Below are 16,618 nucleotides of genomic sequence, written 5' to 3'. Positions count from 1 at the left end.
ACACCAGTATTCTTCTTGTAATCTCCATACAGCTTCAACATCCTTTTGCGTATGTAATCCATTCGGGATTTACAAGTTGCTGGATCTGAACTGTGGTAGCAGTACTCCAAAACCTTGAACTTTAGCCTAGGATCTAACACTGCTGCAATGGCTAAAATGTCGCTGTACTCTTCCCAGTACTTAACAAACTTCAACCTCATGGAAGCCACCATATCAGCAATCACCGTATCTTCATGGAACTCATTTGAACCCAACCAACTTTGAATTTTCCATACTTCCATGAAGTACAGATTCGCGGTAGGGTAAGAAGAGCCGGAAATGAGCCTTGTCATCTCATCAAACAGCTGTAACAAATCACAAATCAGCCTAGCTCTTAACCACTCAGACTCTGTAGGTAAGCTCTTGTAACTTGCTTCGATTTCTGCAAGATTCTTAAACGCCTCTTTGTAGTGAAGAACCCTAGATAGCATCAGATAGGTTGAGTTCCACCGCGTAGTGACATCCAAAACCAAACCGCATTTCTTAACAATCCCAAGAGTCTTCACACAGCCTAGAAACAACAACTCTCTAGACTCACTGACCTTGACATACTTAATGTTGTCTCTGATCTTCTCCAAGGCGTCACTTATCACCGATAATCCGTCTTGGACAATGAGATTCAGAATGTGAGCAGCACACTGATGTGAAAGAAGTCTCCACTGCAGACTAAATCCTTTCTAAGTTGACTCTTGAGAACTCCTTGCATGTTGTCATTAGAGGACGCATTGTCTACGGTTACTGTGAAGACCTTCTTCTGCAAACCCCATTCTTTAATCAGCTCCATTAGCTTCATGGCAATGGCCGGACCAGAATGGGGTGGAGGGAAAGCGCAAAAGGAGAGGATCTTAGCTCTAAGGTTCCACTCAGCGTCGACATAGTGGGCAATAAGACAGAGATAACCTTTGATTGTTATTGCTCTCCATAGATCTTAAAAACATCTGAAACCGCCGTGTTTCGACACCAGAACTCTATGGTCGGGTTGGCATAATGCAAAGCTTCTCGAACTCTTCTGTACTCAACAAAGGCGTAAGGTAGATCATGTTCAACAATAGCCACATCAATCATTTCTCGAAACACCAACTGATCGATCTTAGGACATGTGTTATTAGGGGTTTTAGGGCAGGTTCTTGAGTGGCGAAGAAGGGTATTGGTTCCACTTTTATGTAAGTCTAGGATGTAGAAGTGGTTACAGTAGTTGCAGACACATTTAAATTTTCCATCAGGCATCCTATCTCCTTCTATAGTAAAAAATTTCCAGCACTTAGAGTGTCTACGCTTGTGTTTACCTTTCACCTCGGCTGTACTCATCAGAGACTCGTCCACCACAGGATTGTTCTCATCCATTTCCTGTTCTGAATCCCCATTGTCACTCGCGTAGTCATCATCATTGTTCAAACTCAATGTATCCATCTGAAAGCAATCAAAGAAAAACATCAGAGAAACCCATCTCGCAAAACAAGCAAACAAACCCATCTCGCAAAACAAGCAAACAAACCCATCTCGCAAAACAAGCAAACAAACCCATCTCGCAAAACAAGCAAACAAACCCATCTCGCAAAACAAGCAAACAAACCCATCTCGCAAAACAAGCAAACAAACCCATCAGATTATATCAAGCAAACAAACCCATCTCACAAATCCAAGCGTGAACCAAAGACGGTTACAATGAAAGCAATAGAACCACAAACCCATTAAGCGTGAACCATCAAACATTCTAAAGCAATGTAAGCAAGTTACAAGTCATGAATCATTAAACAAGCGATGAACAGAAACACATTATCACAGTGAAACACAATCCCGAGAGAGCTAAATATAAGTTAAACCCATCAAGCTTACAAAGCTACAAGACACCATACCAAACTAGAACAAATCATCTATAACAAACCCATCAGATTATATCAAGCTTAACATCAAGCAAAAAGACTGAAAGTAACAAGCCATGAACCCGGTACACAGACCCATCAAACAAATCAAACAGAACATGAACGAAATAAGAGAATCAAAGACGTGCAAACCCCTTTCAGAAGTTGATCTAGAGTCGCCGAGAGAGAGAGAGAGAGAGAGACGGATCGAGAGTCGCCGAGAGAGAGAGAGAGATTTCTCTAAGAGAAGACCTGATTTAATGACCTGATTTAACTTGCAAACATAAACATTAATCAGCAAACCCATCAAAATAAACATGCAAACAAGCAAATCTGAAGCGACCAAACCTGAGAGAGTGCGAGACTGAGACTCGAGACGGACGGAGAGTCAGAGAGAAATCGAGACGGAGAGTCGGAGAGAAGTCGAGACGGAGAGTCGGAGATTCGGAGAGACGTCGACTCCCGGAGAGAGTCTAGAGAGAGAGATTTTGAAAACCCACGGAGAGAGCCGAGAGAGAGAGAGATGAGATCTAAGCTTGAGAGATTTCCCCCAAATGTTGAAAACCCTAGAATTTTGAAAACTATTGGAAGCCCAATAATTTTGGGTTTAATTAGTTTTTATCCAATTGAACAACTTTATTTTTTGGTCAAAAATGGTCAGTCCAATTAGATATGGACATGGTTTACTCATGGACACTAGGCCCATTTGACATCTCTAGCTGGGGATACCTTTGAGGCATCATCGATGGCATGGCAGATGATGGTGGCAGCGAGCAGAGTTGGTCGTTGAGAGCCTTATCTGAGTCAAGTGTAGCTTGTATAACCGGTGACTATGCAATGCAAAATGTTATTATTCAAATGGGTTTGCGTTTGCTTGCACCCGGAGGAATGCAAATTCGCCAACTGAACAGGTACGCCTTTACGAATCAGATCTTCCTTTAGCTGAGATTGATGTAATATACTTGATTGCGTATGGATGTTCAGGTGGGTGTTGAAATGCCATGCTTGCTACACAGTAACTCCTGAAATTGGAAGAATCTTCTGTCCCAAGTGCGGTAATGGGGGCACTCTGCGAAAGGTAGCGGTTACAATAGGCGAGAATGGCACCATCATAGCTGCACGCAAACCTCGTGTTACACTTCGAGGGACCAAAGTAAGTAGTCAGAAGCTAAATGGAAACAACCATGTTTTGCTGCTGTTTGAATAATTTGTTTTCTCTGCTCTTAAACAAGAAACCCTTGTCTTCTTCTTTTGTTGTGCAGTTTTCGATGCCAATGCCTAAAAGCGGAAGAGACGCAATCACCAAGAATCTAGTTTTAAGGGAAGATCAACTTCCTCAAAAGTATCTCCATCCCAAGACCAAGAAGAAAGCAAGCAAACCGGTTAGTAATTATAGAAACGCTAATCGATAGATGAAGAAAACATTTTGATTTGATTATTTTGTTGTGTGGGTTTTTTTTCAGGGAGATGAGTATTTTATATCAGACGATGTGTTCATGCACCATCACAGTGATAGAAAAGCACCATTGCAGCCTCCTGTGAGAAAAGCTATGGCCGTTTTCAGTCAAAAACGGAACCCTAATGACAACCATTACTCTCGTTCTATGCACTGTTGATTTCTTCTACTTTTATTTGTGCCAATGTTTTTTTTCTCTTCACATTTTTCTTCTTTTTGATAGTTTCAAAACTAGGTTTGAAAATGTTTAATTTAACATGTGAATTTTGTCACACCATCACCTGCGAATTTGAGGTCAGTTTAATTTAATTTCTTGTTCCAAACTGAAAATTAGTTTAGAGAATACTAGAGTCGCAATTAGGAAAATTTTGCAATATGTATCTCAAAGCAAACTAACCATAAGGAACACCTGACAGAAACAAATTAACTTTGTGGTTTATTATCTCACTAAGCCCCTGTATTAGGCTTGAGCTACTTAGGACTAGGCTTCTTTCTCTCTTTTTTTTGGTAAAATTATCTCTGAACTTGGATTGACCCACGAGATCATTGTACCATTTCGTATTCTCATTGCCAACATGAGACAAGCCAAGGCCCGGGCAAGACAAAAGTTGCTTCTCTCCCTGGAAATGAAGTCCGGGTGAACAAATCTTGTGTGTTGCTTGCGATTTACGTTTTCTTCGTTTATCTCCAAAACAAACAAGAACAATCGAAGTTAATATCGAACGATCTCATAGAATCCAATCAAGAAGAAACACTAACAGATTAAAAAATCAAATAAGTAGAAAATCTTATATATATATATATATATATGTATATATCGTTTTAAATTAAAGTATATACCATATAAAATACATAAATATTTAATTGAAAATTTACTTTTGAACAATTTTTTGATAAAATCTTTGAAAAAACATTGACAGCTTAATTAAAAAAAAATTAAATTACTAAAACTATTAATCTCACAATGAAAATTTTGTTATCACTAATTTAAAGATTTTGCTATAAGATACAAATGATCAAAAAACCATATGAGTAGAAAGTATCATTTAATAGACATTAATATTAAAATATATAATATATGTTAATATCATTTAAATTTTATTATATATATCCTATCAAATAGAAAAAATATTGTTTGGATTAATACAATTTATTTATATGTTCGCACCAATTTAATTATATATCTAATAATTACTGACTTTTTAATTATTAATATATATTTATTATTTCATAATATGTAAAAAAATATAATGTATAAAATAATTTATATATATGATGTTCATTCCGTGTAAGGTGCAAATCTTAAACTGGTTTATGTTAAATGGGTCGGTAATTAATTGCTGAATCAACAACCAAACCATCTTTATTTTATTATGGATGCATGTATTTTATTATGGTCACAGATCCCACGTTTCCCTTAATGTAATTTGCTTCCGTAATTGTTTGAACGTATGCTTTTAGTTTCTTTATTTAAATGAGAAAAGTAAAAGAGAGAGGCGGAGAGAAAATTGAAGTAACTTATGTTTTGTTTTATTAGTCTGTTTTTTCACAAACTATCTTAGCTTGGAGGAGTAGCCTTAACTGGTGTTCTAAGGTATCAAAGGGGTGATTGGTTTGACTCCTAACATGGAGTGCTTGCCCATTTACTCCTTTGATATTCATCTTTATCTTCATTAGAAGGCGAAGCTAGGGCGAGTTCGGCCCAAGCCAAAGAAGACGACTTGAGCCCCGCTGAAATGGACACACTGATTCTACTCTCTAATGTCTCACAAAGCTCTTTAACCAAACAACAAGTCTCTTCATCATTCAGGTCCAAGTTCAAGCATTGGCTCGCCACTTCGCATACTGCCTCCAGTTCCTTTTGGTTGAAATGCTCCAGCTCTGGATCCACCAACACTTGTGGTGCACCACCAACATACTCCTTTGCCTACACCACAAACCCACTATTATGTTCCATTGGACCCGTTTAGTTTACACATTAGCATAAAGTTAGACGTATAGAGAAAAGCTAACATTACTTACCCATTTAACCAAGCAGCCTCTTTCTTGGCGCCTTCCACTCACAATTTCCAGCAAAAGTAAGCCAAATGAGAAGATATTCCCTTTCAAATTCTGATCTCGATGCTCCATTGCGTTGGGAAGTACACATATAGCTCCATGATCACTATTGATATCCCTTAAATTCTTCTCTGACCTCACCAGAACCGTCTTCCAGCATTCAAAATCAACCAGCTGCAAAGAAGAAGGAATGATTTAAGAGTATATAGAAGTAAAGCTTTAGGCTAACTGTTGTAGGTTTCAATGTTACCTTGGGAGTAAAATCTTCAGTGAGATACACAGCATTTGAGCAAACCTCAGAGACTGTAAATGGAGGATCTAGTTCAGTATGAAGGTACTTGAGACCACGCGCGGCGCCTATAACGATCTTCATGCGTTTTGCCCACGAGACTAAACTGCCTTCCCCATCTGCACAATAAAAGACCTTATCATTTAACAGCTAACTCCTACTCTTGTGGAAACTGTAAGAAAACATTTGATCATATATATGATTACAGTGGAGGTGCTCGTATAGTGTCCCGTTTGATGCATACTCAAAAACAAGCATTCTTGTAAACGGTTTGTTCTCTTTGCAGTATCCAAGTAACTTCCCCACGTTCTCATGGTCTAATCTAGCCAAATCCGCAACCTGAAACAATGAATGGTCAGAGGATATGACTGATGTTTTATTGCAAGAAGAAGGGGAACAAAACCTCTCTCTGGAAATAAAGCTCAGGGTATGCAGTCCAATCTTCTTCTTTAAAGCAGAGAGAGATCACCGCAATCTCAGTCCCGCCTTCGATCGTTCCTTTGTAGACCTGACTGTTTGCACAAGAGTCGATGATATTGCTGAAGTCTTCACACGCTACTTCTAGCTCTTGTCTTGTGAATCTTGAAACGTCCTTGAGCATTTCAGAATCAACGTAGACAGTGAAGTGCTCTTCCTTTTCACTTGCAGATTTCTTCCAAGGAACGATGAGAGTGCGTTTTATGTTGCAGAAGCGTAACGCAGAGAATGTCACAACTAGAAAGAGCAAACCAACCGATGATCCTGTGACTATCTCAAAATCCAGAAGCCACATATGTTTCTTCTTCTTCTTCTTCGCTATACAAAAATGAAAATAAAAAGGTAGGTAAAATAGAATGCCCCTGCTTAATCTTATAGATGTCAACAAAGTAAAAACTCATATTTTATACAAACCACATTCTGAAGAAGGCCTCTGCTTAACGTCCTTTGTTTTCATGCAGTTTCCTTGAAACCTCTCTCTACCATTAAACAAAGGAGATATATTTGATCAGATGTAGAAAAAAAAGTACATCTAAAATGGATTATCTTTTACCTTGGAAGGTAATCCAAACATCTCGGGATCTTTCCATTGAAGAAGTTGTAGGAGAAATCTGCCACTTTCAAATGAGGAGACTTGCACAAACCAGAGATGTTTGCACTTGGATACCTGATGATTCAGACAAAACATATATTTAACATTTTCATCATAGACATTCAATATAAGTATACCTTGAAGGTTATTTGGCTAAACTCACTTTTCTGATCTTGTTATAGCGACAGGTATACTTCCTTGAAGCCTATTCCTTTCAATAAGAAGCTCTCTAAGGTACTTCAAGTTTCCAATCTCTGGAGGTAACTTTCCAGTTAAACCATTAGACTGAAGGTTTCTGTAAATGTAATTACAAACACAGAGAATAATGGTTATCTCAGCACATTATCAGATTAAATGACTTTCCCAAAAGTTTAAAGCTTTTTAATTTTACATTGTCTTGATGTTAGACAAACTTCCAATCTCTGCTGGAATGGGCCCTATTAGATGATTGTTTCCCAAGTCTAAGATCTTGAGTTTCTTCAACTTTCCTATCTCTTTTGGTATTTTCCCCATTAGAATGTTCCCACGCAGGATCCTAATGAAGCATTCCACACACAGAAAAAAAAAAAAAACATCTGAAAAAATTCAAAACTCTCTATCCATCATAAAACTTGCATATTTTCAGGTTATTTTTGGTGTCAATAGAAATCAGAACCGTACAGTTCTTGCAAGTAGGTTATATGACCAAGTTCTGGCACAAGAAAGCCTCCCATCAATGTATCCGATATATTTCTGCATTATCAATCCACCGCATGAAACATATATATATCAAATGTCTTCTGATAAAAAAAAACTTTATAGATAAAGGAGGGAGGCAGAAAGGGATCAAAGCTTCTTACATTTTGATAATGTGATCTTTAGATGGAGAACATTTAATGCCCTTCCAATCACAAGGGTCAGAATCGGAAACATTCCAATTAGACATGACTAGCAAAGGGTCCTTATACATAGCCTCCTTTAGTCTCCTCAGAGCTTCCACTGGTACAAGAACGACAAGACACTAGAATTAAAAAGCAAACTCTTTACAAGTGATTCAGATACTAATGAGGAAAGTTTTAACATGCATTGTTCACAGAGACTAAAACTTTTGAGACTTTCTCAGGTTCCAGGTTGTACAAATCATGTACCTTCTTTAGAGGCCAATGCTTCACAGGAAACAAAGAGGAACCCTACTAGAACAATACTCACAAGAGGAAGCTCCATACTTGCAGTAAATAAGTAAAAAATCTCTTATTTTTGTTATCCACCTTTTCAAAGATTCCTTTAGTTCACTTGAAGCAAGCAAAACCCAGAACTTCGCACTGAGCAATCACCACAAAGACCCCATGAAAAATTTAACAACAAAGACAGATAGATTTTGTTTTTTGGGTAAAAAAGAGACAAAGAGATTTATTGGAGAATGCTTTGTAACTGAAGAGAACGAGATTTGACAACAATGAAAAAAACTTCAAATAATAATACTTTGTATCTAACAGTTAGCAAAAACCTATAAAAAAAAATGAAGTTTCTAAGTAACAGAGACCGACGAAGAAGACAGAGAGAGAGACCCGTGGAATCAAATGACAGTTTTGTATTTTTGTTTTATTCTGGAAGGGGTAAGAAATTGTGCTTTAATCTTTCTTTTTTTTCTTTAAAGAAAGATGGAATACAATTTTAATTTAATTATTAGGCTCCTTTTTTGTAAAAGAATTATAAGCCTCTTTATCTTTAACTAAAATTACTTTATTACATTAAATTATTGGAAATCTATGTACATTTGTAGATTTATTTTATATTTCTTTCTTATATAGTATATTAAATTGGAAGCCAAAAATGATGAAGGTATTGGAATTTCAGAAGACCAATGTATGAACATGCATCATATTACCTGATAGAGAGGGACAAAATGGTTTATTATATGATGACTCAGACCTGCTACCAATCAAATTTACGAATATATATATATATATATCTATACTATTAAAAGCAGGATCCTATTGTCATAATTACCTTAGGGGCATGTTTCCTTCACTAACATTGCATGTTTCATTAAGGGCAATTAAGTAATATTAATAACAAATCTATATTGGGTCATTATTTTTGGATCCAGCCCAAATCAAATCTCTCTTGGGCCATTTGGGCCTATTAAAAAATCAGATTCAATTCTCAGCTTTTTTTTTTCCTTTGGACCATTGAGTCCAAGTTCAAATAATTTTTTTTCAACTATTCTTAATTATTATTTTTTTCTTTTCTTAATATAATTTAAGCATTCATAAAAATAATTGAATTTTTTTATTGAAAAGTATAAATCTTTATTAAAAGTATATAATTTTTTAATTAAAATATTAACCCCATAATAAAATTAATTTATCAGAGTTATACCAACTTAATTCATTAAAAAAATAAAGTTTAATTTTTTTAACATAAATAGTCATTTAAAATGAAATACGATAAATAAAGATAAAATTTTTAAGTCTTTTATAAAATAAAACACAAATATATGAAAATGTGACATTTACTAAATATTTGTCAATTGAAAAAAAAACAAAAATAAACCCGCGCTTTGAAAGCGCGGATCAAAATCTAGTATATATATTATAGTTTCTTCCTTTTATAAATGGAATTTACATTTTTATGATTTGTATTAGTGTTATTATCATATTTTGGTTTTAACATTTATCATATATTGGAACATACGTACTACAAAATGTAATCTATAAGAGATTAGCAAATAAATCTACGTATACACACTTGCATAAAATTACATTTTCTGGTGCTCTTCTTTTTTTTCCTTTTTATTCATTCAATATAATAAGGTAAATTAGGATTCACATCTAAAAGGGGGTCCTACTCTAACTAATCTGCATTTCTTTGTCATTTTCTAATCATTTTCATTACGAAAAATATATTTCCTTGTAATAAATTTCTCTTATGGTTATTCTAATTATGCTTTTAAATTTGGTAGATATCTAGCCAATTATTAAACAATATTCTTAAGGTAAGTTCTAGTGGAAGTAATGTATGATTGCACACAAAATAGAATATAAAATTCGTCACTTTTTGAAAAGTTATCTGCACCTTTTTCATCGTTTGAATAATGTGTACACATCTTAAATGACGGTAGATAATGGTTATGGTTGATTGTCCAGTAATTATATAAATTTTACGGTAAAATTTAGTCCGTAAATTTTTTTTTACGATCATTTTTTGGGGTTTAAAAACTAAATAAAGTATGAATGATAACTTTTATTTATAAAAAGAAATTAAAACTAAAAACATTGATACAGCCCGACCGATAACCTTCAATGAATGAGCTTTCTTTATTTAATATAAAAACATAATGGACCTTTATTAAGCTTTAGACATCAAGTAAAGTTATAGATTCTAGTATTTTAGTAGATTTATAAATCTTTTTTAGATGTAGAAATGATTTTTTGGATTTAAGAAATATTTATATTAATTTCAAAATCAAAATAAATGAATTAAATGGATTTGTAACTAAACCTAAATAATGACCTTAGAACATCTTCATCCCTAAAATTTCTAATGGGGTTTTTAATGATATTTTAGTAATAAATGTAACCTTAAGAATCTTTGCTAAAAAACTCTCATTTTGAGTGGTCTGAATTTCTTAATTATTGGTTTTTAAAAAACATTATCTAAATTTTTTTTTAGACAAAATTTATTTATTAAATAAAAAATATTAAAAGATAACATTTAAAACATAGATTTAAAAAAACATAGATTTAAAAAAACATAGATTTAAAGATTAGTACAATAATCGAGATTAATTCGAAAAAACATTCGAGCTCAGTTGTTGTCTTCATCGCGTCCAAATTTACGCCATATATGTTCAACCAAATCAGCTTTCAGTTGTTGATGCATTTGTCTATCACGAATTCTAGTTCGAGCACCCATCATATTGGCGATATTTGAAGGGATATTTGTAGAAAACATGAGATCGACATGTGAACTTCCGGTGTCTTCTCCTTGTTGGAACTCTGAAACATCAAATTGAGTGTATCAATTTCCTTCGTCTTCTACTATCATATTATGGAGTATGATACATGCTCTCATAATCTTCCCAATTTTGACTTTATCCAAAAAAAGTGATGGATTTTTAACAATGGCAAAGCGAGCTGGTAAGACTCCAGAAGCACGCTCGACATCTTTTCGGACAGCTTCTTGACGTTGAGCAAATAAAACTGCTTTCGGAGTGGTATTGGAATAGATTGGATAAAAGTTGTCTATCTCGGGTAAATACCATCGGTGAGATAGTAAGCCAAATAATACTTTCTTCCATTGACGGAGTAAGTGACTTGCGGAGCCTAACCGTATATTATGTCATCAAAAATATGTGAGCGATCAAGAACATTGATATCATTTAAGGTACCTGGACGTCCAAAAAATGCATGACGTATCCAGAGATCATATGAAGCAACCGCCTCTAAAACGATTGTTGGTTTACCCGAACCACGAGAATATTGCCCTTTCCAAGCGGTAGGACAATTCTTCCACTCCCAATGCATACAATCGATGCTTCCTATCATCCCGGGAAATCCACGATGCTCTCCAATATTAAGTAGACATTGAAGATCAGCCGGTGTTGGTCTTCTTACGTACTCATCGCCGAATATATATATTATTCCTTCCACAAACTTTTACACACATGACCGAGTTGTGGTTTCACCGAGCCGGAGGTATTCGTCGACCGTATCAGCTGCAGAACCATACGCCAAGACACGAATGGCTGCGGTGCACTTTTGAAGAGGAGAGAGACTAATCCTTCCGAGACCATCTTTCTTTTCCCGAAAATATAGAACTTCGTTGGAGAGTCGATCAACAATGTGCATGAACAATCTCCTGTTCATTCTAAAACGTCGTCAGAATAAATTTTCAGGATACGTTGGAGTTTCACTGAAATAATCATTCCATAAACGTATATGGCTTGATTCACGATTTCTTTCGATGTAAACTCGTTTTTTTCCTTTCCAACTTCTCCTCTTCTTGACCACCATAAGCTAAGAAAAAAATTCTCGAACGTTTGATCAAAATGTTGATCAAAGTGCCGATCAAAATTCTCATAAATTGATCCTTCAAAATTGTAATGAGAGGAAGATGCCATATTGAGAATATGAGAAGGAGAAGAACGCACAAGAATATGAGAAGGAAGAATCTTTTAGATGAAAATTTTGAACTTAGATTTTAGATGAATATTTTAGATAGTATTTTAGATGAATATTTTGAAATTAGCTTGAGAGAAGGAATGTTGTGAATGTGAAACTGAGAAGGAGAAGATCGCACAAAGGGTTGTTGTGAATACACTTTCACTTCAATATAGTATTATAAAGATTTGAGAAGCAAACAATAAACCCAACACCACATCCGTGATACAAGAAAACAACAAACCCAACAAGACATGTTACAAGATGGGACCAAACACAATAATAGAAGACCAGTAGACCACTTCCACTTCTGTGACACAAGAAGACAAGGCACGAGGAAGTCATTAACATTTCCGTGACACAAGAAGACAAGGCACGAGGAAGTCATGCTTACAATCCAATGCTCCACTCTGTGATTCATCAAACTACACTGAGCCGCCTGAAACCGAAGACAACACATACCCAAGAACAACAATGAGAGTAAGGTTTGTTAAATGTAACCGAAACAGAACACCAACATAAATGTAACCATAACATAACACCAACATAACACAAAAACAACAATGCTTCCACTTAAATGTAACCGAAACAGAACACCAACATAAAACAGAAACATAACAAGAAGATGAAACATACAACAAAGATAACACAAGAAACTTAAACAGAGACAAGAACAAAACACTTAATTCCATTACAGAACATTTTAAACAGAACATTTTAAACATAACAGCTTAAGTCCATTACAGAACAACATCACACCAGAAACTTAAACAAGAACAAGACACTTAAACAGAGACAAGAACAAAACACTTAAATGGAAACCAATAAAACATAACAACATGCGACACTAAGTAGACAACATTTCCGTAGTTAACTTCTTCTTTAGAGCTTCTTCTTCTTCAGATAGTGGCTCTGGTTTTGCAATGAGCATGTCTAGCAGACCCATCTTCGACAGTCTTTCTTTGACTGCCAAGTCTTTCTCTTTGATAGACCACATGGTCTGAAACTTGGAGAGAGCCTTGCCATCCACTATAGTTCTCTTACCAGAGGCTCCTTTCGCTGCCTTAACACCAGTGATGTTTGGTTGGTTGATCAGTTGCTTGAGAGCTCTCAGATTGTGCACCATCCTCACATCTTCTCTTCTTAGCGCTTCCATCAATCTTACTACTAGCTTGCTCACCCCATTTCTGGTCGTGTCTCAGCTCCTCCCAAGCATGTTGAAGAGTGAATCTTTTCTTATGATCGTTGTAGAAAATTTTGTGTGCCAGTTTAACAACATCATTCTCATTCTGAGCACTTGTTTTCTGTCTTTTTGCAGCCTCATAAGATCCACTAAACTTGCACACAAGATCGTTAAGATCCTGCCACCTTTGCTTACACTGCATTGGCTCTCGCTTTTCACCGCTCTCAAGCTTTGGACTAGCTGCAAAGTAATCTGTGATCCGTTTCCAGAAAGCAACTGCTTTTTGCTCATTGCCTACAACCGGGTCCTTGCTGGTGTTTAACCATGAGCTTATGAGGACTACCTCATCAGTTGGACTCCATTTCTTTCTTTCCTTTCTCTTTGTAGGTGTGTCTTCACCGAAGCTAGAAGTTTCAGTACATTGAGTACTAAACACATGGAGTTGTTGATTCTCACCACCATGTGTAAAACTCTCATATCGAAAAGGTTCAGGAAGGACACAACCTTGTTGACTTGTAAGAAAGTCAATAAAATTGAAGGTCTCAATATATGGATTCGTAGAATCCATAAACCCAAAATTCGAAGAAGAGAGAAAGAAGAAGAAATGTGTTACCAGACAAATAGAAAGACAAGAATGATGTTTTGGAGAAGATGAAAAGAAAGAGAGAAGGAATCGGATTTAATAGAGGAGAAGAGAAGGGTTTAATACATGAGTTGACATGAATCTAACATATTTATTACCTACCACACAATCCTAATACAACACTAAAACAAGCATTCATCACACGCGGATGCAACACTAAACCACAACCTAACTCTAACAAGCATAAAACCTTATGTCAACTACTTTTCAGACAAGAGCAATAAAGAATAAAGCAAGACTTGAAGAAAAGTTAAGTTGTGCAAAATTACCTAAACGTTAGTCTCAGGTAGTGGTTGCTTCTCGAAGAAGTTGATGTCTTAGCCTGTGCCATAGCACCCTCAACCACAAAGACAAGACTTGCAGAAGAATCAAGACATACAAAAGAATTAATTAACAGAATGAAGATTATATGTACAAGGTTATGTTAAAGAGAAAGATCTTATAAGTGACTAAATCTGCTAGATGAAACGTTTAAGATATGTATTGTTTAATATCTGCTAACTCAGTCACATGAAACGTTTGAGCTATGTGTTGAGAAAAACCACAAAAGCGATGATGCAAGACACTAACAGGGAGACACAAAGCTAAAAAGCCTTAAAATGAGAAAGAAGAGTTACTTGTTGTTCAACATTGATGACCCACTGATCTACTTGCTTCAACAACTCTTCTTGCGTCCGTTTCTTCCTCAAAGTTGAGAAAGCCCTCTCTTTTCCATGTTCCCAGATTAAGTCTTTTGCTGCTTTTTTTTCAGCTTCAATTACTTTCTCAACCTAATTTACAAAAAGTTATGAAGGTGGGTTAAAATGGAATAAGCCAAGAACTCAAAAAACTTGAGCCTTTTGTTGTCATCAGTACTAAATAACAATCAAAACCATATATAACAACTGAGGCTTATTCAATCGAATGAAACAAAACTACAAGTGGTTAAACCTATATGATCACAGTTTATATAGAAAGGAGATAAGATTGGATCGAACAATACCTTTGTTTCAACCTTGGAGGTGCGAAGGAGAGCTTGGAGGTGCGAAGGAAAACCAATTGAACAAACAATACGTTTGTTTCAACCTTGGAGGTGCGTAGGAGAGAACGACAGCCATCGTTGTCCTGCAGAGAGCACGAGAGAAGCAGCAGATAAGCCGAAAGAAACCAAAGAAAAGAAAAAGAGAGAAGAAAGGAAAAATAGAAAACTATATGCTTTAGCTTTGGTTAGCTGACACGTGGGGGAAAACCCCTTTAGTTATCGATCACCAAAATCGTTTCTTAAGGATCGATAACACCCCTTTTATTTAATTTTCATTTAATTAAATACCCAATTAACTTTAAAACTCTATTTAAGAACCCTGGATAAAGATGCTCTTACAAGTTCAGGAAAAAATATGCTGGGGTCTCTAGAAGTTATTCAAAAAGTCTAAGCCATTAGCAAATTAGGCATTGAGTTTGCATCCTGAACTGGCTAGGTTTCCTCGGTTATTTCCTAAAGCTGCTAATATAGGTATTTGTGTTGAACTTGAATTTTCAATTTAGATTAACTAAATATACTAACAATATTAAGCTTTAAGATATTTAATCATCTAACCTAAACAATCAAACATAATTTTATATATATTACTTCTAAATGAATTAAGAAACACAACTAAAAATAAAATAGAAGAATATGGATTTTATATATTAACATCAAAACCAAAAAAATACCTATGATATTTATATTGAGTTTGAAAATAATAATATAAAATTATTAAATTATATCTTCTACAATTTTATTGTGATGTTGGTTTTATGCTTAATATTAAAAATAATAATTTAATATCAAATGATGAATTTTTATGTTCTTATAAATTACATTTTTGTAACCGACCTAGAACAAAACTAAAAAAACTTGATTAAACTGAACAAACACAAAAAAAAAAAAACTAAACCGAATATAAACCAAATCAAATACAAACAAAATTATTTTCTGCAGATTTTGGTTACATGCTTCTTAGATCCAAATAAACCAAAGTGAACCGAACCCAAACACAACCCGATTAAATCTACTAATGCTCCTTTGAAATCTTATATTGTGTCAAACACCTGTCTTAACTGTAGGTGACCACTGCCTCTTTTAAATCTCAATATTTCTTCATCTTCCACATTATTAGAATTGGGATGCGTGTTATGATAGTCGAAGTCTTCATCTTCATCCACAAAGCCATCCACATTTCTTTCTACTCAGATCTCTTCTTCGCGAGGTTCATAAAGCTCCTTTTTCTCAGGAAGATCTTATGTGTTCGCTAGAAACACGTTAACAACTCCTGTCCACTTGTCTGATTCAGACATCCTCACAAAATCAGCACCTCCACAATGGCTCAATTTATTCCTATCCTCGTGGTCCTCAAACGGAAGCTTGTACCACACCTTCTCTCTATGTAATCCATCGCCGAACTCATCTGATAAAGATGTGAACAGTGCCTCCGGTTTGCTCTCAATGGTTTGCACATCCCCTCCAATATACTCAACTTCACCGGTACTATTTGTACCTAATATCCATTGCTACTAATACTAAACGTTACAAGCTCCTACATTCTGAAAAAGGAAGTAAAAATTCAACATTAAAACAAAATTCAACTCTTTCAAACATTTCATCAAGCAGTTGGTGGCATTGCAAAATCAAACTCGGTCTACTTGAACTACACAACTATATATATATTTAATAAAAAACCTGCTACAATATCATAAAATGAAGAACAAATTAACCAATTTTTTAATTTGCCTCTAACTAAGGCATTAGAATTGGAAAATTACCTAAAGAATGAAATACCTCTATGATACTTCGTGAAGACCCTCTACATCTATTTTTGAAACTCTCCTCCAACGCCTTAACAGGTGAAAGCCCTCG

At 35.3% G+C, this 16,618-nt stretch overlaps 3 protein-coding genes across 3 annotated transcripts in view; 1 reads left to right on the top strand and 2 right to left on the bottom strand.

The window, feature by feature from the left end:
• The window catches only part of LOC106297612 (zinc finger BED domain-containing protein RICESLEEPER 2-like), a 2,203-nt gene extending 613 nt beyond the window's left edge, over positions 1-1,590 (bottom strand). The window contains exons 1-4 of the mRNA XM_013733817.1: positions 1,561-1,590; positions 1,326-1,449; positions 779-939; positions 3-677 (exon numbers count right to left, since the gene is read on the bottom strand). Coding sequence (XP_013589271.1) covers positions 3-677; positions 779-939; positions 1,326-1,449; positions 1,561-1,590 — 990 coding nt within the window. The remainder of the gene's footprint in view (positions 1-2; positions 678-778; positions 940-1,325; positions 1,450-1,560) is intronic.
• Positions 1,591-2,603: 1,013 nt separating this feature from the next.
• On the top strand, positions 2,604-3,645 carry LOC106297005 (RNA-binding protein NOB1-like). Its single transcript, XM_013733280.1, has 4 exons — positions 2,604-2,812; positions 2,886-3,054; positions 3,164-3,283; positions 3,365-3,645. The coding sequence occupies exons 1-4, from the start codon at positions 2,652-2,654 to the stop codon at positions 3,515-3,517; spliced, it is 603 nt and encodes a 200-aa protein (XP_013588734.1). The 5' UTR covers positions 2,604-2,651; the 3' UTR covers positions 3,518-3,645.
• A 1,214-nt stretch (positions 3,646-4,859) lies between these two features.
• Positions 4,860-8,327, bottom strand: LOC106298561 (probable LRR receptor-like serine/threonine-protein kinase At1g63430). The gene is made up of 12 exons (XM_013734698.1): positions 7,901-8,327; positions 7,613-7,751; positions 7,434-7,505; positions 7,165-7,308; positions 6,937-7,068; positions 6,735-6,848; positions 6,596-6,660; positions 6,108-6,499; positions 5,911-6,043; positions 5,666-5,823; positions 5,380-5,589; positions 4,860-5,284 (listed from the first exon to the last, which is right to left on the bottom strand). Exons 1-12 carry the CDS (start codon positions 7,974-7,976, stop codon positions 4,979-4,981), a joined length of 1,941 nt encoding a protein of 646 aa, XP_013590152.1. The 5' UTR covers positions 7,977-8,327; the 3' UTR covers positions 4,860-4,978.
• Between the last annotated feature and the right edge of the window lie 8,291 nt (positions 8,328-16,618).

This window comes from Brassica oleracea, chromosome C6, assembly GCF_000695525.1.
Source record: "Brassica oleracea var. oleracea cultivar TO1000 chromosome C6, BOL, whole genome shotgun sequence".
Lineage (NCBI taxonomy): Eukaryota > Viridiplantae > Streptophyta > Magnoliopsida > Brassicales > Brassicaceae > Brassica > Brassica oleracea.
This window is presented reverse-complemented; position numbering and strand designations above follow the sequence as displayed.

Coding starts and splice junctions, on each gene's coding strand:
- LOC106297005 (XM_013733280.1), top strand. CDS start 2,652: ATGGCAGATGATGGTGGCAGCGAGCAGAGTTGGTCGTTGAGAGCCTTA. Junction 2,813..2,885: donor CAAATTCGCCAACTGAACAG/GTACGCCTTTAC, acceptor ATGGATGTTCAG/GTGGGTGTTGAAATGCCATG. Junction 3,284..3,364: donor AGAAGAAAGCAAGCAAACCG/GTTAGTAATTAT, acceptor GTTTTTTTTCAG/GGAGATGAGTATTTTATATC.
- LOC106298561 (XM_013734698.1), bottom strand. CDS start 7,976: ATGGAGCTTCCTCTTGTGAGTATTGTTCTAGTAGGGTTCCTCTTTGTT. Junction 7,069..7,164: donor TTGTCTAACATCAAGACAAT/GTAAAATTAAAA, acceptor TTACATTTACAG/AAACCTTCAGTCTAATGGTT. Junction 5,590..5,665: donor CTGAAGATTTTACTCCCAAG/GTAACATTGAAA, acceptor TCTTCTTTGCAG/CTGGTTGATTTTGAATGCTG.